General features: G+C 39.0%; 5 protein-coding genes across 5 annotated transcripts; 3 read left to right on the plus strand and 2 right to left on the minus strand.

The window, feature by feature from the left end:
* Positions 1-1868: 1868 nt before the first annotated feature.
* On the plus strand, positions 1869-2851 carry K441DRAFT_675612 (rRNA-processing protein FCF2; the record flags this gene model as incomplete). The annotated part of the gene is made up of 3 exons (XM_067650869.1): positions 1869-2207; positions 2417-2537; positions 2589-2851. 3 exons carry the CDS (start codon positions 1869-1871, stop codon positions 2849-2851), a joined length of 723 nt encoding a protein of 240 aa, XP_067506149.1.
* Positions 2660-4463, minus strand: K441DRAFT_713227 (inosine guanosine and; the record flags this gene model as incomplete). Its single annotated transcript, XM_067653934.1, has 7 exons — positions 2660-3122; positions 3182-3461; positions 3564-3766; positions 3846-3910; positions 3964-4043; positions 4100-4181; positions 4256-4463. The coding sequence occupies 7 exons, from the start codon at positions 4461-4463 to the stop codon at positions 3081-3083; spliced, it is 960 nt and encodes a 319-aa protein (XP_067506150.1). The 3' UTR covers positions 2660-3080.
* A 190-nt stretch (positions 4464-4653) lies between these two features.
* On the plus strand, positions 4654-6042 carry K441DRAFT_36882 (mitochondrial 37S ribosomal protein uS10m). The gene is made up of 6 exons (XM_067641435.1): positions 4654-4765; positions 4820-4925; positions 4980-5057; positions 5113-5202; positions 5257-5295; positions 5354-6042. Exons 2-6 carry the CDS (start codon positions 4897-4899, stop codon positions 5934-5936), a joined length of 819 nt encoding a protein of 272 aa, XP_067506151.1. The 5' UTR covers positions 4654-4765; positions 4820-4896; the 3' UTR covers positions 5937-6042.
* A 105-nt stretch (positions 6043-6147) lies between these two features.
* K441DRAFT_606931 (uncharacterized protein) lies at positions 6148-7101 on the minus strand (the record flags this gene model as incomplete). The annotated part of the gene is made up of 1 exon (XM_067645420.1): positions 6148-7101. One exon carries the CDS (start codon positions 7099-7101, stop codon positions 6148-6150), a length of 954 nt encoding a protein of 317 aa, XP_067506152.1.
* A 249-nt stretch (positions 7102-7350) lies between these two features.
* Positions 7351-9226, plus strand: K441DRAFT_606932 (uncharacterized protein). Its single transcript, XM_067645421.1, has 4 exons — positions 7351-7512; positions 7583-8167; positions 8221-8355; positions 8412-9226. The coding sequence occupies exons 1-4, from the start codon at positions 7456-7458 to the stop codon at positions 9075-9077; spliced, it is 1443 nt and encodes a 480-aa protein (XP_067506153.1). The 5' UTR covers positions 7351-7455; the 3' UTR covers positions 9078-9226.
* Positions 9227-24937: the final 15711 nt, after the last annotated feature.

Below are 24937 nucleotides of genomic sequence, written 5' to 3' on the forward strand. Positions count from 1 at the left end.
TGAAAAGTCGTTTGCGCGCCCGTCTGTCGCAACCCGACCACCATTCGCTGACACCGGCAGAAGTGAAGCTGCTGGGCTTTAAGCACGTACGAGTAGACGTGAGAATGGAGCACTAAAAGCAATTGGTTCGTTCAGGGTCAGAGGAGGGCAGTGGTCGAGGGTGTGGCTGGACGTTGTAGCAGCGGTCTGGGTGGTTTGGTTTAGGTCCCAAAAGACACAAGCGCGGAAAAGCTGAAAGCAAGCAGCGGGTAGGAGCACTTGTGCGCAGGGTCTGCGATCATTATCAACTGTACGACAGCATCAAATATTTCCCGGGATGTTGTTTACCTGCTGGTTCGCCCCGGCAGCACGCAAAAATGTTTTGGTCCGCGCCCTAATTTGCTCTGGGCGGATTCGCGAATCGGATGGAGCGATGGCTCTGGCACGACGGACGAACCACACGCCAGCACTCGCGCTGAGGACAGGAACTTCGGGAACGCTACTAGTATTGTGATAAGATCTTCTGGGGACGACGGTGCCCGAGAAACGGTTGCAGACGCCCGCTGCGAAGGGCTGGAAGGGGGAAGCTGGTCGGAGAAGTCTCCAAGGCAGATCAAAAAAGTGCCATCGAGATCGATCGTCAGTCTACTGTTATATGTGTGTAGCTGCACGTCGCACAATGACACGGCGAAAATGAGGGGTTGACAGCGCAAAGAGGCTGCCTCATGCCGTTCTAGTCACAATTATAACTACAGACGCATCCAGATGGCGGCAGCACGCTCGAAATCGTCAGGGCTGAGCAGACAAGGCGAAACACTCATCGAGAGTTAGGATGTCTTGAGAGGACTTTCAGCGCCTCGTACATCACGTACATCACCCCACGATGATTGGGAGAGGCCGTGGGGGCTGCATGGCATTGGTGGAGAGGCTGCATGGGCAGGGTGGTGATTGGCGGGTCGCCCTATTTACTCACGCCGGCCCTGCAATTGATGAGTTGTCCCTCAGTCCTGGTTCAGCAGCGGATGCCGGGCACAGCGAGAGCACAGCGAGAGCACAGCGAGCGCATTGCTCTGTAGACTGGATTGGGAAAACAGTCTTGACAGTGAAGCTGACCAGACCGCGATATTTTTGCACGTATGTATCTATTAGGGAGGGCGCACGGTATCCAGGGTTGCAGCTCCGGCGTGATGAATTCGGCTCTCGCGTGGTTTGATCTCTGCTGCTCTGTACTTTGGACCTCGATGCTTTGCTTGAAAGAACTCCATGAGTAGAGATATGCAGGGGAACCTCTAAACTTGTTATAATTGGTTAATTTTAAGCTGTGCTGTATTTAACTATGTTTGCCAAGTAGTAGAACTAACGATCGAACTCTCTTGCAGTCGTCATTCAGCTCCCTATCTAGGTATTGAATGCAGGCCCTTCAAAGCATGACTAACCGACCACGCCCCTCGCTCGCTTGAATAGGCAAAACTCCTTAATACGATACCGGGTATATAACGATACATTTGGTATTACGATCTACACGCCCTAATCAAGCCTTTTTTGGTGTAACTAACGATAATCTGACTTTTGACGATATCGCTAAGCTCTACCACCAATATCGGTATAACTAGTTGTATGAAAAGGGCGTATATTTGGCCCATAAGGCGGGAAATCTATACCCTTTAGGCTTTAAGATTTACTTTTAATTGAAATTTACTGCTTATTCGCACTACACGTGACTCTTGATATAACAATACCATTGGCATTACGATATATTTGGCGCCAAAAAGGAGTTTTGCCTGTAGCACCCGGCGTCGAGTTGTTCCGGAATTAGTGCCGTTCTGGAAATCTTCCAGACCGAAATCTTCTCACCCACACCTCCTTCACAAGACAGCCCTACGTCAAGAATGCCAGCGCATCAAGGCCCGTTCCTGGGCGAAGCCGAGGACGTACCGTCTGCAAGTGAGGATGATTTGTCAGCTGAGCAGATTCATGACCTCCTGAAGGAAGCTGAGAACAGAATGCGGGCGAAGAACACGTCTGCCCAGAAATCACGAGACAGCTCAGAATCGCACTTCACCCTTCCCAATCTAAATACGGGAGTTATCGCAAAGCCATACATCCGCCGCGAAGGTGACGTGGCTCAGGTCGACTCATCGCGACTACTGGACCAGCAGGACCGGGGACTGTCGAACGGCATACGCAAAATCGAGGATCCTCTCCAGGTGAAGAAAAGACTGGCAGAGGTAGGTCTTTTCATCGTGATCCCTATTTTTGCCAATGAGGAAAAATTTCCCAATCATTTCCTTGACGCAGATCATGGCCCCGTCTTGGGTGCCAACCTGTAGCACTGAGAGCACATTTTTACATAGTTACTCTGAGGCAAATAATCTGACGTTGTCGTTCTTGCATGCACAATCAAAGATCTTCAGGGATGCTAACTTCGTTTCTGCAGGAGAAGAAGGCCACTGCTGGCAGTTCCTGGTTTAACCTCCCTCGAACCGATCTAACACCCGAACTTAAACGAGACCTCCAATTGCTGAAAATGAGAGGAATACTGGATCCGAAGCGATTCTGTAAGTTGATTTCACTGTTTCAAAACGGCTAACGGCTAAACTTTGAAACAGATAAGAAGGAGAACGGCAAGTCTAATATGCCTGAATTTTCCCAGGTTGGGACGATCATTGAAGGTCCTACTGAATACTACAACAGTAGACTACAAAATAAGGATCGGAAGAAGACATTTGTGGAGGAAGTTCTCGTCGGAGAAGCGCAGACTGGCAGGTTCAAAAAGAAGTACAACGAGATCCAATCTTCCAAAACTAGCGGGAAGAAAGCGTATTACAAAGCCCTGAAAGCGAAGCGAAAGGGGAGAGTCGAAAAAGGCTGAGCTGTGATGGAGTCGTCGTCAAACGACATCGACCATTAATAGCGTCTTGAAGAACCAACACGAACCCTGCACGCGACTCGGAACCATTCGTCACACACGAATGGTTGAAACCCTGCAGGAACATGGCACGGCCTGCAGTCGAGTTCCAACACATGTTGCATGGAACTCGGTACTATTGCTAGTCTACGTATCGACGACGTGGTATCATTAACCACGGTATACTGTTCCGCTACTGTACGTAGAGGTCAGACAAAATTTGCTTCACGAGTGCCTACGGCACCATTAGCAACTAAACCAATCGTCACATTGGGATAAAGAATAAAACTATACCTGCATGTCCTTTGCTGCCTCTCGTCCTGCTTCGAGCACTTCCTCATGGTTGGCCTTGCCTTTGCTCAGGTGCTGTTCTAGTTCATCCTTACTCATTGCCTGAATCGCTTCATCGTCACCCCTGGGTCCAGCTTCTAGCACTGCACTATTAGTAACTAGACTGAACGCCAGGACCCTCAATCCAGAGTGGCGTGCAACGATGATTTCTGGGACTGTGGACATTCCTACGACGTCAGCACCAAACGCTCTCAGCATGCGGCATTCAGCGCGCGTCTCATAACTACTCCTATTATCAGTGTCTTGTAAAATAGATTTGAGTCCCCCGAACTGTCAAGAATAGTAACAGTCTCAATGAATATTTTCGGAATGCAACGTCACTTACGTCGGTCCAGCTACGAAGGCGTAAACACCCTCGTGCAGCCGTCTTTTCTGCTTGTCTAATCCGAGTCTCTTCCACGCTTGATGTGCTCTCCTTCGCAGGTCAAGATCATAGGCGTCTGATAGAGGAGGAAAACGGACACCAAAGTCATCGATATTCGGACCACGGAGAGGATGGATGCCTACAAGGCCGGCCATGTTCAGATGCTGCAGCAGGTTAGCTGTAGCCTGCCATCGTATTCGCAGTTGCTGGGCGGGTAGTCAAGAGCGCAGTGGATGTCGTTACATCGTTCAAGCAAACAATATCTCCAACGGCATATTCTTGATTCAGACCACCAGCTGCATTTGTAACTACAAATAGTATCAGAAATGCTCTGATAAACTATGAGGGCTTCTTGACGCACCAATGATTATCTCTACGCCCATGACTTTGCAAACTCTAGTAGCAAATGTGACAAGGTCCATGGTGTGTCCTTCATAAAAACTATCACTGAATTAGAAGGCGCCTTGCGCTGCCATATTCTGCTGAAGGTCACCAACTGTGCTCGTCCGACTAGTAGTACTACGGGAGTTTTTGCTGGCCCAATCAGGCCGAAAATGAGCTTGCCCGCATGTCCCTGTACTGTAGCCGCATGCATAAAATTACTCTCTGTCCTCTTACAAGTTATAATTTACTGTTCCAGGAGCAGCACTCACCAGTGCTCTGAGGGAAATTCGGGATATTCGCATACGCTGTTTCTAGCCTAGGCTCGGGGTGGATGGTCTCTGCCAGCCCTCCGAGACCAGAACCACAGACGATTGCGACCTTTGGGTGCTGAAGAGTGTCTGGTAGAGCAACCCGCAGGTAAAGTGCGGTTTCGGTTGCTCGTTGGAATACATTGCGGGAGGCTGCTGGATCATCCATATTTACGGAATCAGTTAGTAGTTTGCGGAGAGAGGAAGCCTCTCAAGCACTTTATATAGCTAGATACTGCAGGCAATGGGGTCAACCTCGGTGAAGCACTATTAATGGACTTGGAAGGCACGGTGTTACGATAATCTTGGCGTCGGTGACTTTGGTTTCGGTTTTCTGCCAGGCGGTGAAGCAACAGGAGCCTCAGCCGATAGAAAGACTTGCCTCCGCGCTTTCACGGCCGTTCAATCGTGATAGCCATGGCGACCCCTTCATGTGCAAGGTCGTCATTCGGCCTCATGAAAAGAGTTAAGGTATGTGCTGTGCTCTGAATGATACCAGTGGGCAGACCAATTGACTGATTTGAGCGCAGGTTGCTCCCCAGAGAGTCACACCGTTTCGAAGGGCGGCATCTAATGGTGCAACGCACGCTGTGGTTAAGCGTATGGGCTTAGACCCAGCGGAATTTGAGAGGTGAGGGTGGATGCTGCTCAAAATACAGGAGAATAGTCTGTAATTATTCGACAGAGTGAAAAAGGAAGCGAATAGGAACATGGCCAAGGAGACCAAAAAGTTGCAGGATCGTGATCCTCAGGAGCTCCAGCGGTGGGTTATATAGCCAAAGCGCTGAGGGGTCACCCCATGCTGATCCCGAACTTAGGCGATGGAAAGAGGCACAGAATGCGCCGGATTCGAATAGCCTGCTCCAACTGTGGAAGACGGCTGGGATAGAGCCTATTGAATTGGCTAAGTGGGTTTTGTTTCCTTACTCTGCTATAATTGACATACACTAATGTCGATCTAGAAAACGAGGCCTCGAGCTCCCTAACAAAAAAGAGACCCAGTATGTTATTGCATGGCCTAGTCCGTTCCAGGCGAAACTTCCTCTAACACTCAGATAGACTCGATCCTGAAACGGCTCAAAAACTCCACTCCCTACGGATACCTCGCAATGTCGAAGCAGTTAATCTCCGCCCTCTCCGCCGCGCCCCCTCACATGGTCTCCCCGTTTGCGACCTCCAACTACGCACTTATTCTGTTCGTAATATTGAGTTTTTCGCCGACTTTGCCATGCGTGCTGCCTACTACCTCAGTCTTCCTGCACGTGGCCCCATTCCTTTGCCTCGCATAACCGAGCGCTGGACTGTTCCTCGGGCAAATTTCATCTTCAAGAAATCACAGGAGAACTTTGAACGAATAACAATAAGGCGACTGATACAAATTCAAGACGGGCATCCGGATGTAGTGAAGGCTTGGTTGGCATTCCTGCAGAAGCATGCATACTACGGGATTGGCATGAAAGCGAATGTGTGGGAGTTTGAAGGTCTGGATGTTGGAAAGAACATGGACGCTGCGTTTGAGGGGGATGGTATGGAGGGTAGGATGAATCAAAAGACACTCAAGAAAGTAGAGGAGTTATTAGGTAGTGAAGGGTTTAGAAAAGCTATGCAGGAGAAATCGGGGGGATTGCGAGCTTTGTGGTAGAACTTGTAAATTATTTGTATTGCACTTTGATGCCACGGCAATATTTCTTCACCACAACACCACCATCATTGTCTTATCGCATTTTGAATTTATAAAAGGGACTAACCCAAACCACGCAATCCCATTATGATGCTAAATAACCATCGCCCAGAACGTACAGTCCCGCAACATGTTCCCTTGATCTTGTCACAATCTCCTGTAACCTCTCTATCTAATTAAAGCACCTCCAGAAATGATCCGCCCAGCGCGAAAGATCCGCTATAGTGAAGTTAACGTCGCCTTCTGGTGGTACAGGGGCTCGTAGAAGAATATCCTGAAATCCGAGAATTAGAGGCGCTCCAGTAACGGTATATGATGGGGCACTTGGCTGAGCGATGGTACTCGGCTGAGCGATGGTACTTGGCTGAGCGGCGGGATTTTGGGTGATAGTGATCTCTTGAATTCTTGTCGGAACTAGGGGGTTTGGATTTTGGTATGCTCTAGTAACCGGCCTAGTACCCGGAAGAAGGCACCACTTTTCGACCCGTAGCCTCTTCACTGCTGGCGTTATCGAGATGACAACAACAATCTTTACATCCCCTCTAGAGTTGGTAAGCCACCATTGTGCGTCGTGTCTTAGGCGAGTGAGCGATTCAGAGAGTCCACACTCAAAAACAATTGTTGGCCAATCAGTTTCCTGGGTTCGGGAGAGGGGTTTGAATGCTGAATCAGCCTCCTTAGAGGACCTATGGCCATGGAACCTCGTCCCGCCAAGAGCATATAGGCAGTCTTCCGGGAGACCCATTCTTGCAAGTGCGAATAGAAGACGTATACCTAGTGAAATGTGTGCATTTTGGTGTTTCGCTGCGGGCATTAGTTTAATAACCAATAGATCGGCATCCGTATCATGGGACATCCGAGTATGCTTCCCTATGCTAGCGCGCTCATGGTCTATCTTGCTAAGGTGATCTTTTGTGATTCCCTCGAAAACAAGGTACTGCTGATTCGAGCGACCGGCCTGCAACTCATTAGATTGTGCCCTAACACGCCGCCGTAGATTTTGAATCCCTATGTACTGATGGATAGGGACGTCTTGTAGTCCCTCCGTGAACGAACTCTCCGCTAATGAGCTCTTCGCTGGCGAGGTCTCTCTTGATACGCCCGTGCTTGAGGATGACCTTAGCATGGGTGCATATGCATATAGAGCATCGCCGAATCCGGAAAGGGTAGCCATGTTGAGGTTCGAAGGGCGGGAGCAGGCCGGAACGCGTAGTGTTGAAGGAACAGAGAAAGGTGCTTAAAGGTCAGGCGTGCACTAAGGCGAGGAGAAGTGATAAACGATTAGAAGTTTTCCCACTGCGTGCACGGTCCCACACGGGGGTGTGGTCCGGAAAAGGTTGAACGTGGTCGCCGAGTGAAACCCAACTGCCGGGTACGTGATACGAAGATTTATTCCCAAGTTACCTTCGTCTCAAAATAATCGGTACATAAGGCTAGGATGTACTTATTGGGAGGGCAAAGAAACATTCCTCCATGAACAATGGTTGGAGTTCCCCGTAGCAAAGGATGTTTGTCATGTGTAAAGCAACGGGTAAAGGCACGTCTTACCTTTTTTTTCTTTCTTCTCTTGCCGTCTTCTCTATATTCCTAACTTTGATTTCTTAAAGTGCGATGAGACAAAGCCTGCATGTATACGATGCACCAGGTTTGGAAGAGAATGTCCGGGATACGAAAAACCAGCCAAATTTGTCTACGAAGTACCCCGCGAGGGAGAGGGTCAAGGTGCTTTCCTCCATGTTCGCGAGCTATCACGTCCCAATTCACGGACCAACAAGCGCCGCAACAGAGAGAATTCGTCTGAAGCCCCAGAAAATAAGCAACCAAGAAGTGCCTCTCCTGGTTCCTTAGGAATTCCGTCGACTGTAGCTCTCCCTACACAACAAGATGTTCAGTCTCTCTCGGTTTTCATTGCCAACTCCTCGCTACCAGATAGGTATACTGAGATCCACTGGATGCGGAAGTGGCTGTCATTCATACCATCACGCTTAGGAACGAGTAAAGTCTTGGATGATGCTGTTCACTGTCTAGCCAGCCACTATGTCGGAAAGCTATCCGGCCAGGACCAGGTGGTCAGACGTGCTCGTCGGGCATATGGGCAAGCCCTTCTAAGCCTTCGGCAGGCCATTTCTGATCCAGAGCAAGGCGTATTATCCAACACCCTTTGTGCCACTATGATTCTATCGCTCTACGAGGTTTGTAGAACATCATCCTGGATTTTGGTATGGTCCTAACCGCTGTTGCGTAGTTGTTTTCATGTACTAAGAAAGACGCATGGGTGAAGCACGCTGGCGGTGCTGGTCGGTTGATGCAGATTCGCGGATCAGCTCGGCATATGAATGAATTCGATAGAGTCATGCTATATGCCTTTCGTGGTCAAATGGTATATAAATGAAGCTGAATAAGCCAAGGTCACTCATTTTAACTAACAGTACTTAGATAATGGAAGCTTTTATGCAGGGAGCTAGCTCCTTTCTTGATAGCGATGACTGGAGAGTCGTTCTTTCAAATCCAACATCGAGTTTCTCCTCGAATTTGCTCAACCTCTCCAACGAATTCTATACATACCTTGCAGCATGCCCAGGAATGGTAAGGTCAAATTTTAATCTCCAGAGAGACAATCTAGGTGAAGTTATAAGCTTCCTCAGTAGGGTCAATGAACTTATCAATAACCTTCGCGACTGGTTCCGTCGCTTTAGAGATGTTTTGCGGCCGCCAGAAGAAATTCCTTCGTCCAAAAACGATCCTATGTTTCCGGTTGTTTATCGCTATGATTGCCACTGCAATTTCCTTCATACTGTTTCTTACTATGGCTGTTTGATTCTCCTGAGAAACTTCTTCAAGTCTTTACAACCTGACCCAAACTTGGAGGCGGAAAATATCTTCATGGTGAGCGAGGTTTGTAAGACTGCGGAGAGCTCTTACTATTTTGGCCTATTTGGGCCGTATGGGGCTGTGTTTGGTCTGCGCATGGCATTTATGGTTACGGATTTACCGACAAAGATGTGGATTAAAAACGAGCTGGACAAAATGTCAGAAATCATGCCTATTATGAGATATCAAGTTTCAATAGGCGCAGATGTGGTTTTGGTCGAGGAAGAATAGATGACTTGGTAAGTGCTCATGTCAGACATCAGTTTCAGCCTAGTTTCACCACTCTCTAGGGACCCCTGTAGGGGGTACCACCTCTTGTATATATAGCCTCTTTTCTCCATAGACCAATCTATACACGAGTCCTCGTTTTCTGACCTGGTATGTCCGGCTGACCAGGGTGGTTTTGGATAATGCGAATAAGCGAGCATAAAATATCCTTTATCCAATAGAATATGCATAAATATCGCAATTGATAAGGATAAAAGTGCCCTGTGCGGAGCTTTTCTACCCCAACCAGGTAGAATAGGACTCGGTTCTAGCAGAATTTAGCAGATATTGCAGATATTGCGGATATTACGGATATTGCGGATATTGCAGATATTATAGATATTGCGGATATCGCAGATATTGCGGATACTGCGGATATTGCGGATATTATAGATAGGCGTAAGGTATTATAGAGTCCCTATCTACCTTTCCCCCCTAACTATATAATAGCTATATACTTAGAGAAAAATTACCTATTTCTCTTATAGTTCTTCTCTAATGCCAATTCTTTAAACACTCTGTTTTCTTAAGAGTTTTAGGATCTATCTGTATTCTCTCCCATAATACCATACAACGTCCTCCTAAAAAGACTCTTTCTGGCTCATCACTTATTGCTAGAATTAAGAGAATTTTAATTGCCATAAGCGAGAGCCGTGGCCAGCGTTTTTGTTGCTGTTCTTAAGACCACCACTAAAGTACAGTTATTAAAATCTTATATAGCGTCTCAGAGATAAAGTCCTTATACTTATCCTAACTTTTTAGTCAAAATATTATACTATTAAGATCCTTGGTAATCTTATTAAACTTATTAAGGTCTTAAGCTAGAGCTAGCTTTTAGTATAATAATATACTTCTAGGCGTAGAACTTCTATTCTAATATCTTTCCTAAAGCTCTTTAACGCTGTTAAGTGTAGGCTTACGCTATTCCTTCTTTTAAACCTGCTTAATATATCTTATATAACGGGCTAAATAAAGAATAAGTGCAGCGGCGTAAAGGGGCAAGTTATCTGTTTTATAGTAATACCTATTAAAGGTATTCTAAGCATTTTTAATGCGTTTAGAGAACTCCTTATTAGATATATACTCCTTCTATTATATATTAGCTAGGAAATAAAGAGGGGAGATAAACTAACCTAGGATTTATTAAGGTGCTTAATTATAATATCTATTATAAAAAGCATATTCTTAAGCGTTACTTTATATCCCTGGCATTTTAGGATTACCTAGTAAAATGTCTAAAGAAAGCTTTTTATTATATAAAGCGCCTCCTAGTCCTTTAAACTAAGATAGTCCTTTTTAAGCGTATTAAGGTTACGCTTAGTATACGTATTAAGGGCAGACTCTTTCTAAATTGTTACGCTAAGTGTTACGGCACTGGCAGAACTTGGCAGAACTTAGTAGAACTTCGCACCGACAAGTTGCCACAGATTGCCACAGATTGCCGCATATTGCGATTACGTGACGCGAAGATCTTATAAAACACCGAACGGCGCTGCTCTTCTTCTCCCTTCCTTTCCCTAGCTTTAGATTCTCGTTTATAGACAATCCAATCATATAGGCTTGCGCGACCCTTTTGCCGTACTTATGTCTTAATTAACTAAGTCGCTAACATTATCTAAAGCTAGCTCTACTCTTTCTTTCTAAGAAGGAACTTAAATATATCTATAAGAACACAGAATAGGACCCTAAGGATATTACTAGGACTATAAGGATAGGACCTAAAAGAATATAGAATAGAACCCTAAGGAAAGGACCTATAAGATACGCATAGACTAAAACCCCTAAAGAAATTACCCGGAATTACCTAATACCCCTACTACTATGCCACAAACTATAGTAGCAGGCAAAGCAGCTATAGGACCCTTAAATACTTCAGATAAAGAAATAATTAACGTTTTAACCCCCTAGGCGGAGCTTACGGCTACTAATACCAAAATTAAATAACTACAAGAGCTGCTTAAAGCTAGAGATACCCCTATATCTAATAATAAGTTATTATTAAATAACTAAAGACTTGCTATAGTCCTTTAGGCCCTATTTTAGCGCCTTAGTAGATTTACTAAGGCCTATATAGTACTAAAGCGGTTAGTAAAGGTTATAGATCCCCTACTACTTATAGACGGAACTAACCCTATATTTAATAATTAGAAGCTTTAATTATAGGATAAGCTTAAAGTTAATGTAGACTACTTCCCTAACGCCTAAGCTAGAATGGCCTATGTTTTCGGCCGTACTAGCGAAAACGCCTAGATGTTACGGACGCTTTAAGTACAATATTACAACTACTTGGAGAAGAGACGGAAGAAGCTAGTTAGTTGATTTAGGCACGGTCTAGGATAGAGCCGATAGAACTATATAACGAGGAATAGTAACTAAGGTCACATAATATGCTATATATTAAACGAGAGGAACAAGAGGAACTTACGTACCTTATATATAAGACGTACATTATATATAAGGAGGATTTTATAGGAGTACGGTTGTGTATTTAAGGACCCTTAGTCCCTACCTAGATAGTTCCTTCTTTATAGTAATTCTTAGAATATAATTAGAGTTAATCTATTAGGTAAACACTCCACTAGTTGTTATTACGTTATTAACTTTTATACTTACATTTCCTATACACCTAGCCTAATAATAAACCCACTGTAGTTTTTACTATAAGGTTCCATTACATAATTACTACCTAGTTATAGTATTAATATAAGAAGTCGAATAATATGCCACTAAAAGCAGCCACTATAACGCTATTAATGGCAGCAACTACTTTAAGGACAGGAGGTGATACTAGTATAGCAGATACTAACTTACAGCAACCTATAACGGTTGGACAGCTATAGGAAATAGTTAACTAGCTAATAGCTAATAATACAGTATTAGAAGAAAGACTTAATAGGATAGGAGCAGCAAAGATTAAGCTACTATTAATTAAGAGATTTATAGGAGAAAGGTTAAAGCTTAAAGGATTNCTTACGCAGATNCANTTTAANGTCTNATANGAGGGAGTAAAGTTACCTATACCTATGGATCGGATAGNCTACGCAGGACTATTCTTATTAGGAAAAGCACTTAAGTGGTTTAAACTTTACCTTACGGAGATATAGGTAAATAGAATAACGACCACTAACTAAGACGTGCGATTTATATTCTTAAGTTGGGAAGAATTTATAAAACAACTTACGCAGATGTTTAGAGACCCGGAAGAAATAACTATAACAAAAAAAAAACTCTAGAACCTTATATAACGAACTTTAGTAATTAAGTATATAATATAGTTTTAGACACTAGCAATATAAGTAGAGTAGAATAATAGGGCGCTTAAGGCATAGTATAAATAGGGACTTAAGGCTAAAGTCTAGGACGTAATTATCCTAATGGAAGATGTGGATACCCTAAGGGAACTAATAAATTAGGCGATTAAGATTAATAATTAGATCTACTAAAGGGAATAGGCTAAGAGAGGCTAGGATAGAGTTCTATAGTTATATAAGGCGCAAAGTACGCAATAACAAAAGCTAAGTTAGAAACTATAGTATAGCGCAGAGCTAATAGACCTAAGTAGCACTAAAGAAGCCTATAAGAGATAGAGCAAACTATAGAAACCTAGAGGATAAGGATTAGGTAATTAAAGGTCTAAAGAGCAGAGGCCGAATTAGGGATCTTATTAGTAGAAGACATTTAGGCGAACTCTATAGTAAGAGAAATAGTTTAAAGAAGGAGCTTATATAAATTGCGGAAAACAGGGTCATTATATCAGAGACTGTAGAAGTGGGTAGAGTTACTACATAGTAAAGGGCACAAGACTAGTAGACGACATATACGTATAAAGGGACAATAATATGCTGCGAGGAACAAAAGAATATTTAATTAGAAGCTTCGCGTTTTATTATAATAACGTATACCAAATTCATAAGGACGCTAAGTATAGCGCAAGCTATTAGCTATAAGAGCCAGCACCTATAGAATATAGAGGAACTAATAAACCAGTTCGCAGATCGGATATTAAGGACGATAAATTTAACCTAGGTAAAACATTCCGTAATAATAAGGCAATAAGGGCCGCTTACTGGGAGTAAGTAGACCTCGGAGATATTATACCAGAGGTAGAGGATAATTCCACTACAGAATAGGGAACATTAGTAGGGATTAAAACCCCACTAGATATAATGTTTATCGCTTTATAAGACGCAAGAGAAGTAGGACAGTAAACTACTTCGGCACTTAATAAAGGCAAAAGGCTACAGGCTTAAGATTTTTATAGCAAGATAAGAGATAACTAAGATTCTTAAAACGAAATAAGGCAAGCTTAAGGACCTATAACGGATAATAACTAATAGAGCAGAGCAGTAGCTTAGTTTAGAAATATATAAATAAGCTTAAGATAGAAGTTCCTATAGGTATAAGATTCTTAAGACGAGATAAGTGAGATTTAAGACTCTTAGGACGAGATAAAAACACTAAATAAGCCTAGTTAGACTAAGGCTGGAGCTAAGCTTAAGTTAGAAGCGAGCTTAGGATTAAAGAACCTAAGGGGTTAAGAATTCGGAGTATAAATTAGGACACCTATAAATAAGAGGCAAGGAGCTTCTTTATAGATTAGAGAATCTGCGGCATAAATAGCAATTAGACTAGGAGATAAATATATAGACCTAGAGGATTTACTAGTTAAACAAAGTGTTTAGACTAAAGATTAAAAAGTTAATACTAGGATTAAGAAGTAAGACAACTTTAAGAATTAGAGCGTAAGGCGCAAACTAAAAAAAACTATAGAAGAGTTTAGGCAAAGAATTATTACATAGTAAGAACAGAAACTAGATAAGAGATCTAGTATATTAGGACGTATAAAGGACAGAGTACTAGTACAAAGAATTACTAATAGACTAAGAGTAGGCATACTAAGAGCCAAGTGGCTTACTAAACTGGAAGATAAAGAGGATCTAGGGATTCTAACTAGGTTTAAGGAACGACATATAAAGGGCTGTCACAATATAGTAATAAGAAGATACTTCCTTACGGACAGACCGTATATACTCTAGCAGCTATACTAAAAGTAGTATAGGCAAAGGCACAATAATAAGTAGGAAGATTTCTATATATAGTTAGATAAAAAAGTTATCTAAAACCACCTAATTATAAAGAAGGCTATAACGCATATTAAAGGAGCCTTAATTATAACGTTAAAGGATCTAGAGGAACGTTTAGAGGACTAAAGAAGTAAAAGGCGTATCTTAATACCTGCAAATAAAGTCATAACGTTTAGATTAGCATAATAAAGGTTTAAACTTAAGGATAAAAACAAGCTAAGAGTTAACCTAAAGCACCTAGCATACTATACGTTATTATAGATTGCGTATATAAACAATATATATAAAATGCATAAGAATCCAAAGAAAAAGAATCGGAAATACCCTATAAGGATGTACTAGATAATAGATAAGCAATAATATAGGAATACTAAATATATGCACGGATGGCATCTAGCAAAGGCCCAAAAGGAAAGAAGTTTAGTACTTTAACCAGGAAGATTCCTTACGGAAGAATACTTAGATGGATAATAGTAGTGGGAATGCCTAGAAAACATATATCTATAGTATATTAAAGATAAAAAGCGAACTAGGCATTAGCTAAAGAGCGAGCTAAGTACACTAGGATTAAGCAGCTAATAATTAGGAAAAGTAGAGGCCTACGGGACTAAAGGGAGCTAGTAGTAGAGCCTTAGACCCTTAAAGGAATTTAAGAATAATACCTAAATTTATAAGTTAATTAGTAAGATCAGCAGTTTAAAGCGCTAATAGATAGTGGAGTAACGCGAAACTATATCTTACTAGCAGCAGTTAAAAGAATGGGACTACCTTATAGATAAAAGGAGCAACCTTACCTATTAGTTATAATTTTAGGAGATCTAATAACCTATGGAGGAGGGATTATTAATCTTAAAATAGGACCTATTTGGATAACTATTAAAGGGAGACAAATTAAGATGTCTTTTAATATCCTACTATTGGGATAGAACAAGGCAGTATTAGGCATACCTTAGTTACAGGAATATAATCCAAGGATTAATTAGATTATAGGTTAGGTCAATATTAGAGATACTTAACACTATAAAATGCAATAATAAGCTAAGTTAGTATGGTACTAAGTAGGAGCAACCTATAAAGGAATAGAAAAAGGACTAAGTTATATATTAAAGAGATACTATAAGTATAGTAAGAAACTATAGTTACCGGGAAGTAAGAAGCTATTAAAATATATAGTATAGGACTATAAAATAGAGTTAGAACTAGAAATAAGTTTAAAGTTCTTTCTAATCTATAAGCTTACTAAAGAAGAAGGTAAAGCGTTAAAAGAGTTTATCTAGGAAAATCTATAAAAGGGATATATTAGACCATTATAGTTATTAGCGGGTTATCCAGTACTATTTATANTAAAGAAAAATAGTAAACTAAGGCTGTGTATNNACTNTAGANAGTTAAATAGNATTACTANGAAGGATAGNTATNCTTTACCCTTAATTAGCGAAATCTAAGATAGGATAGGTAATGCGTAAATCTTTACAAAGATAGATCTAAGATAGGCGTACTATTAGATTAGGATTAAGGAAGGCGATAAATAAAAGGCAGCCTTTAGGTTAAAGGAAGAACTATATAAACCATTAGTTATATAATTTAGGCTTATAAACGCACTAGTAATATTCTAAAAGCGTATTAACAATGTATTAGGAGAACACTTAGATAAATTTATTATGGTATATCTTAATAATATTATTATCTACTTAATAACTAAGGAAGAATATAGGGAATACGTTAAATAGGTCTTAAAGAGACTATAAGAAGAATAGATACTAGTANTAATTAAGAAATNNNAGTTCTTTACCAGNAAGACNGATTTTNTTNGATTTATTATTAAACTANGCCAACTTAGCATAGATCTAAAGAAGATTAAGGCTATAGTAAATTGGTAGGAACTAGAGAACGTTATATAGTTAAGATCGTTTCTAGGGTTTTACAATTACTATAAAAGGTTTATAGCGCAGTAGTTAAAGGATATTAAGCCACTTATAAGGTTAACAAAGAAAGAAGAACTATAGGTATAGGGAGAGGAGTAAAGAAAACTCTTTAAGAAAGTTAAAGAGTTGTTTACCTAGGAGCCAGTTCTTAAGATCTATTAACTAGGACTAAAGACAGTTATAGAAATAGATGTATTAGACTATACACTAGGGGCATACTTTATATAAAGGCATTAAGATAGATAGCACCCAGTAGCATACTATAGTTGAAAGATAACACTACTAGAGTTAAACTATAACATCTATAATAAGGAGTTATTAGGTATAGTTACAGTATTAAAGAAATAAAAAGCATTCTTATAAGGCATAGAGAAACTATTTATAGTTAAGACGGATTATAAGAACCTAATAGGATTCCTAACAATAAAGGAACTTAACTAAAGATAGGTTAAATAGGCAGAGATGCTTACGGAATACTATTTTAAGATTTAATATACTAAAGGCACAGATAATACAAGGGTAGATGCTTTAAGCTGTAAAACTAAACTATAAAATAAGGAGAAGCTATTAGGGGCTTTATTATAAAAGGATACAAACAGATTAATTAGGTACAATTATCCAAGAATTATAGTAACTTAAAAAGATAATAAACTAGAGAAAGTCTATAAGACACTAGAAAGCTTTTAGGTATAAAGAATTCTAGAAGCATAGCTAGAAGATCTATAGACGGATATATACAAAAATTAAGAAGTAAAGTATATCCTAAGAAGCATAGCAGAGTAGTTCATAGAAGACTTCTATAAGGGACTAACTTAAGGATATAATGGAGCTATAGGCTTAGTGTTAAGACTCTAGGAGGAGTATATTATTAATAGAATCTAGAGAATAACCAGAAAAGTTATAAGGGAATATCTAAATTATTAAAGAAATAAACTAACGAGATATAAGCTATATAGAGGGCTACAACCTATTAAAATACTAGAAAGACTATAGGAGGTTATATTATAGGACTTTATTATTAAGTTGCTAAAATTAAAAGATCCTATTACCAGATAAGATTATAACGTAATCTTAGTAATAATAGACAAGCTTATAAAGTGGGGATACTTTATAGCATGTATAGAGGAAATCTTAGCGGAAGATATTACTAGAATTTACGTTAAAGAAGTGTTTATAAGATATAGAGCACTAAGTAAAATTATATTAGATAGAGATCTAAAATTTATAGCAGCATTTTAGGAAGTGTTCTTAGCAGAGTAAGGAGTTTAAGTAGCAACTTCTACCGCATACTATCTGCAGACAAACGGTTAAACGGAAAGATTAAATTAGACGCTAGAATAGTATCTAAGGCATTATATTAATTATACACAGAATAATTGGGTATTACTATTACTAGTTATATAATTTATATATAATGCAACACCTTAAGAAGGAATAGGCATATTACTATTTAAGGCAAATTACGGATATAAGCTAAGAATATTGTTATTACTACGGTAAGTAAAGAAAACGAGTAGTATAGCCAAAGAAAGAATAAAGACGTTAATGAATCTTTATGTAAACCTTATGGAATTAGTAAAGAAAGTGCAAGAGAGAATAAAAAAGTACTATAATACTAAGAGATCTAAGGGACTAGATCTTAAGGAGGGAGATAAAGTATAGTTACTATATAAAAATTTTAAGAGTTAATAACTAAGTAAGAAGTTAGACCACGTTAAACTAGGACCTTTTAAAATTACGTAGAGGATTTCACTAGTTATGTTTAAGTTAAACCTACTAACTAAAATAAAAATCTACCCTATACAGCATATCGTAATACTAGAGCTAGCATATAGGAATATTAAGCCACTGGTCTATAAAGCAGACACGTATAGAGAATAAGAAGAAGATAAATGGTAAGTATTAAAGATCGTTAATTACAAGGATATCGACGACGAAACATAGTATAAGGTTAAATAGATAGGCTACACTAAGACTACCTAGGAGCCACTAGAGAATTTAAAGAACGCTATAGGAAAGGTATAGGAGTATTAGAAGAGATTAGGTTAGGCAGTATTAATAAAGAAGGATTACTAAAGAATAAGTTACCTAAGGGGGACCTAAGAAGAGCAGTTGCTAAACTACTTAGATCTATTTCCTTCTCTATTAGAGGAAAGTCCGTTCTTTTATTACCTAGTTCCTGTAAACCTTATTCTATAAGTTTTTACTCCTTAGAACAAACCTTCTTATGAACCTTCTTAAGACGAAGCAGATAAGTAGACGCCGTAATTTAAGTATTTAGGGCCTTCTGTTCCGCGTTACGGGAACGTTCTAATTTAGCAAGGGCTTATAATAGTTTACTATCTAGCCGCGCAGCAGTAAATTAAATATAAGACCCTAAGATAAATTAATTAGGGAACTAGATAACTATTAAGAGTAATAGGTCGCGTATATTTAGTATTAGAAGTAGAGCGAACGTTATAGGACGAATAAATATTCGCTTTAGTATACTCTAAGTAAGAGGACGGTTATTATAAAGATAGGTTCGCTAACGCAATATAAACTAACCCCTTTTTTAAACAACAAGAATACGGAGACAGTATAATCTCACTAAGAGATAATATTGCAGTAATAGTGCGAGCACGACGTTGGGCGTGTAAAGAAGAAATTGCTTTAGGTATAATAAGTAATAATATTAACTAAATTAATTAAACGGATATTATACCTCTAGTAAATAACTTAGAGATGTTTTAAATCTTTAAGGATAAAGATAAAGAGGAGGGAAATGGTGTTACGGACGCTTTAAGTATAATATTATAACTACTTAGAGAAGAGACAGAAGAAGCTAATTAGTTAATTTAGGCACGGTCTAGGATGGAGCTAATAGAACTATGTGATGAGGAATAGTAACTAAGGTTATATAATGTGCTATATATTAAACAAGAGGAATAAGAGGAACTTATGTACCTTATATATAAGACGTATATTATATATAAGGAGGATTTTATAAGAGTACGGTTGTGTATTTAAGGACCCTTAGTCCCTACCTAGATAGTTCCTTCTTTATAGTAATTCTTAGAATATAATTAGAGTTAATCTGTTGGGCAACCACTCCACCAGTTATTATTACGTTGTTAACTTTTGTACTTGTATTTCCTACACACCTAGCCTAATAACGAACCCACTGTAGTTCTTGCTATAAGGTTCCGTTACACTAGACGTATTTACGCCCGCGATATACTAAAGACTTAGTAGACCCCTTTATCTCTAAAGAAGAAATAATTAAATACTTATCTTTTATTTATAAAGACCCTTTTAAAGTATAAAACGCCTGCCTTAGCTATAAAAGCCTAAATATAAAAATAACGGAGACCTTTTCGGCCTTTTAAACCCGCTTTTTATACCTAGCTAGATAGGCCTAGATCCCCTAAAAAGACCTACTACTAGACCTCTTTAATAAGCTTACCCTGGACCTATAGCGGGCCGTATTGCTAGCTTATACTATAGTATAGACGTTAAAGGAACTTATAGACTATTACCTAGCTATTAACTAAGGCCTTTATTAAATTAAGGCACGCGCTAACTAGCTAAAAACTAGAAACATTATAAACTAGGCCATAAGTACTATAAGTACAGCCTATAGTGCCCTAGTATAATCGGCAACTCCTATAGTTAACCCAGCAGCTAGCCGCGTAGCTACCCCTACTACGGGCCTAGTGTATACCCGGCCTATATATAGCGACCCCTATATATAGGCCCTTAGCGATTAAGAAGCTTACTTCTTATACGGTTAAATAGGCCACCCTATAAGAAACTGCTTAATAAAGGTAAAGATAAATGAGGTCCTATTAATTTAGAAGGATAATACGGAGCTAGAAAAAGAGGAACCTTAGAGGAAGACTCCTCTCTAGGGTTAAAAGGGATTAATATATTATATATTAATCTGGGTTAGCTAATTAGTAAAAGAAGCTGCACTATCCCTTATACTTTATTTTATAATAGATATTAAGTTTTAACCTCTGCTTTAGCTAACTTAGGAGTAAATGCCTTTACCTTAATTAATATAAAGTGCGCTGTAAAACTAGCTAACTTTTTAAATATACCCCTTAAAGAACTGCCTAAACTAGTCCCTATTCGCGGTTATAACGGATAGATAGGACTACCTATTATAACTATCTTATAAATCTACCTCCGCGTTAATAGACGAAGGTAGTATAATATCCCCTTCCTTATTACGGACCTTAGAAGCTATAATATAATCTTAAGGAGAAAATGGCTAGCCTATTTAGGCTTATAGCTTAATATATGGAATAGGCAGCTTATTTGGCCTAAAACTATACCCCTAACGCCTTCCTTTATAAAAGAGATTAGTATTATAATAGAAAACCTTATACGGCCGTAGATAGACACCATTTACTAGGCTAATGCGACGCGTAGGGACTAGGCTTTTAAGAAGAATATACAGCTTAATCCGCAACGGATCCGTATACTACGCCGCCCCTAGACTGCCTATATTACTGTAAGCTTCGCAGTGTATAGGAATTGAATGAGCAACTTAATTGTAAATCTATGGAAATCAAGTGGTATAAATATATAAAGAAGGTGTAGGAAACAAGGGGTAATTGACCGAGTCAGTGACCAAGTCGGTAAGCGAGTCAAGGGGTAAGTAGTGAAACAGGGTAATATGCAGGCGAGTCAGGGTAGTGCTGACGAGGTACCGGTAGTCGGTTACAATTACACTACCCGTACTAAAGACTTAGGAAGTTAGTAGTGGCCTAGCTAAGTCCCTAATAGAGAACTTAGGCCTTACGTAGCTATAAAGAAAGGCTAGAGATATTAGATAATATACTAAACTAATAGACTAAAAGGATAACTTGTGGAAAATGGAATGTAAGCTAAGGAAGACTATAAACCCTATACCGCAAAATACGGCCTAATAAATATCCGTAAAGAAACCCACAGACCTCCCACCAGTTAATATCTACTATATTGGCGCTATAGGATTCTACTAAAACCTAGTTTAGCCTAATACCGTTACCTTTATATCTAGCTTATACGAAATTAATTAAATAATTAAAGAGAAAGAAGCCCTAGCCTAAGAGAAAGGTAAGCTTATAGATAAGGAGCTAGTAGAATAAAAACTACCCCGTTAATACCAGAAATTTAAAGATACTTTCTCCAAAGTAGCGTCTAATATACTCCCGCCTTACCAACTATATAACTATAAGATTAAAATTAAGCCGGATAAGGTAGTTACCCTTAGCTATAGCCCCCTTTAATAGTAATCTATTGCCAAATTATAGGCTATAAAGTAGTATCTTATTAATAACCTGGATAAGGGCTTTATTAAGCCTAGTTAAGCCCCTTTTAACTTACCTATTCTTTTTACTAAAAAGCTAAATAGAGGACTTTGTTTCTGTATTAACTACCGCAAGCTTAATAATTTAACCCTTAAAGACCGCTACCCACTACCTTTACTTAATGAGACTTTGGCCCAAATAAGTAGAGCTAAGATCTTTACGAAGCTTAATATCCGCTAGGCTTTTTATTAAATTAGGATAGACCCTAAATTAGAAGACCTTACTACGTTTTAGACCTATTACGGAATGTATAAATATAAAGTACTGCCTTTTAGACTAACTAACGGACTAGCTATATACTAACGATATATAAATAATGTACTATTTAACTACCTTAACGACTTCTGTATAGCATACCTAGATAATATTATAATCTACTCTAAAAACAAACTGGAATATAAAGTCCTATAACGGCTTTAGGAAGCTACCCTTTAAGCTAATATTAAGAAGTTAGAATTTAGTATTAAGCGTATAAAGTACCTAGGGTTTATTATTAGTATAAACGGGATTAAAGCAGACCTAGAAAAGATAGCTATAATTAACTAATAGGTACTCCTAAGGACCGTAAAGGGGGTGTAGTTATTTTTAGGGTTCTGTAACTTCTACCGACGCTTTATTAAAAACTATAGCAGGATTACCCGGCTACTAAGCCTACTTACCTATAAGGACTAGCCTTTTTACTTTAATACCGTATATAGGCGGGCCTTTAACGAGCTTAAGAAACGACTGGTCTCGGCTCCCTTACTCGCCCACTTTAACCTAGAATGGCCCTTAATGCTAGAAACTGATGCCTTAGATAGTATTATAGCTAGCGTTTACTCCTAAAAGCAGATAAACGGAGAATAGCACCCTATTACTTACTATTTGAAAACTATAGTAGATACTGAGCTAAACTACCCGATTTACGATAAAGAAATGCTAGCTATTATCTCTAGCTTTTAGCACTAGCGAGCCTAACTAGAAGGCACCCCTAAGTTTATTTAGGTAGTTTCCGATTATAAGGCCTTAGAATATTTTATAATAATAAAGGCCCTTATAACCTAATAGGCGCGCTAGGCGGACACCTTATCTTAGTTTAACTTCCTAATTATATATAGGCTAGGCGCCACTAACCGTGTAGATGCTCTTATAAGGCGTAAATAGGATATAAATAACTAGACAGCCGTAAAGATCTTATTATAGACCTAAGCACTACTATAACTAGAGCACCTTAACTCCTAGATATAGGCAGAACTAAATACAGACTCTTTAGATGCCGAGATATGCCCTATTAACTCTATGGAACTAAACCTTATTAATAAACTGCTATAGGTAAACCGTACGGCCCCTTCTCTATAGGAGTACTATAAAAAGGTAAAGAACGTTTCTAGCCTATATTCCCTTAAAAGTGGACTGCTTAAGCACCGCAAACGGCTAGTAGTAGTAGAGGAATAGAACTTATGGACTCGGCTTATTGCCGAAGCATATACCTAGGTCTTTATGGCCTACCCTGGAAAAAATAAAACCCGCAGGATTATTAGCAACCGCTACTACTGGCCTAGAATAATTATAGATATTAACCGCTATAGGTCTATAATTCTATAAGATAAGACCCTAGGACTATTAAAACCCCTCCTAATACCCGACCGCCCCTAGTAATATATCTTAATAGACTTTTATAAGCTACCTCTAGACCGTAATAGATATGATATAGTTATAATCCTAGTTAACCGCTTTAGCAAGCGCCTATTTTTAATTCCCTATTATAAGAATATTAATGCTAAAGAGGCAGCCTAACTATATATTTACTACGTCTATTGAATTTATGGGCTATTAGATACTATTATATCTAACCACGGGCCATAGTTTATATTAGCCTTTTAGAATAAGTTTACTTAGATCTTAAGTATTAAGCTAAAGCTTTCTATAGTATATTACCCCTAGATAGACGGTTAAACGGAGATTATAAATTAATACTTGGACTAGAGACTCTAGCCTTTTATTAACTACTTCTAGAATAATTAGGCCGAACTATTACCCTTAATAAACTACGCCCAAGCAACCCTACCCTATAACTCTATCGGATTTGCCCCTATTTAACTAGAAATGGGTTACCTACCCCATATAAGCTTTAACTAGGAAAAACTAGAAGGGCCCTAGACTATACACAAAAAACTATCTTATAAGGAAGCCTAGCAGTACGCTAAGTGCTTAGAAAAAGCCTAGAAAGTAGCCCATATAAACCTAAAAAAGGCCTAAAAATTAATAAAACAGTAGGCGAATAAGTATAGGCGCAAGCCTAACTTTACTGTAGGTAATATGGTCTAGGTTATAATAAAGAACTAGAAGATAAAACGGCCTAGCCGTAAGCTAGACTATAAGATAGTAGGACCATATAAAATTCTTAATAAAGTAGGTAACTCGTATAAGGTTAAGCTCCTAGACTTAATTAAAGTTTATCCTATTTTCTTACCGGATAAGCTATAAAAAGCTATAAATAACCTACTACCTAGACAAAAGAATAAACCTCCCCTACTAACTTAAGTTAATAGCAATAATAAATAGGAAATTAAAGAAATGCTAGCTTATAAACTTATAAAGAGAATGTTAAAGTATTGTATTAGTTAGAAAGGATATAACCTATACTCTACTTAGTACCCTATATAGAACTTTATAGGTAGTTTCTATAAGCTTTAGAAGTTTTATAGCTGTTACCCTAATAAACCTAGACCGCTAAAGTACCTAAATAAGTGGATAGAATGCTAGTATAATAAAGATAATAAGCTACTAGAAGAATATAAGGATAAGAACGCCCTAGAAATTTCTTAATTATATAAGGTATTAAGATATCTAGGAACTTTAACCGACGGTTAAAGTTATCTAATTAGTTAGATTTTCTTACTAAGACTTTTAGCAATAAAGCCTGAGGGCAGGCTTTTTAGAGGGGGGGGTAATGTTACGGCACTAGCAGAACTTGGCAGAACTTGGCAGAACTTCGCACTGGCAAGTTGCTATAGATTGCTATAGATTGCCGTATATTGCGATTACGTGACGCGAAGATCTTATAAAACACCAAACGGCGCTACTCTTCTTCTCCCTTCCTTTCCCTAGCTTTAGATTCTCGTTTATAGACAATCTAATCGTATAGGCTTGCGCAACCCTTTTGCCGTACTTATGTCTCAATTGACTAAGTCGCTAACACTAAGTATAAAATACCAGCTATTCCATCTCATATAATTATTAAGCGGAATTCTTCTCCCTATAAGACTTTTAAACTCCTTTATACGACTAGCTAAGCTATAAGTGTATATAATAATATTATAAAGCTTTCTAAGTGCGCCAAGTTTCTAAAATAAATTACTTTTCTCTTTCTCCTCTTTTAGATCTAGCTCTTTTCCTTCTTTATATAACTTAATATTATTAAGACTAATTAAGTTTTTAAAGAGAAAAGCCTATACGGTAAGGTTAAGAATATAACCCTAATAGCGGATCTGTTA

The sequence above is a fragment of the Cenococcum geophilum genome (genome assembly GCF_001692895.1).
Source record: "Cenococcum geophilum 1.58 unplaced genomic scaffold K441scaffold_12, whole genome shotgun sequence".
Taxonomy (NCBI): Eukaryota; Fungi; Ascomycota; class Dothideomycetes; order Gloniales; family Gloniaceae; genus Cenococcum; species Cenococcum geophilum.

What these genes read in the sequence shown, in the direction of transcription:
- K441DRAFT_36882 (XM_067641435.1), top strand. Translation starts at nt 4,897, where the DNA reads ATGGGCTTAGACCCAGCGGAATTTGAGAG. An exon ending in GAGCCTATTGAATTGGCTAA is followed by an intron (nt 5,203 to 5,256) that starts GTGGGTTTTGTT and finishes ATGTCGATCTAG; the next exon opens with AAAACGAGGCCTCGAGCTCC. An exon ending in CCTAACAAAAAAGAGACCCA is followed by an intron (nt 5,296 to 5,353) that starts GTATGTTATTGC and finishes ACACTCAGATAG; the next exon opens with ACTCGATCCTGAAACGGCTC.
- K441DRAFT_606932 (XM_067645421.1), top strand. Translation starts at nt 7,456, where the DNA reads ATGGTTGGAGTTCCCCGTAGCAAAGGATGTTTGTCATGTGTAAAGCAA. An exon ending in GTGTAAAGCAACGGGTAAAG is followed by an intron (nt 7,513 to 7,582) that starts GCACGTCTTACC and finishes GATTTCTTAAAG; the next exon opens with TGCGATGAGACAAAGCCTGC. An exon ending in TGATTCTATCGCTCTACGAG is followed by an intron (nt 8,168 to 8,220) that starts GTTTGTAGAACA and finishes GCTGTTGCGTAG; the next exon opens with TTGTTTTCATGTACTAAGAA.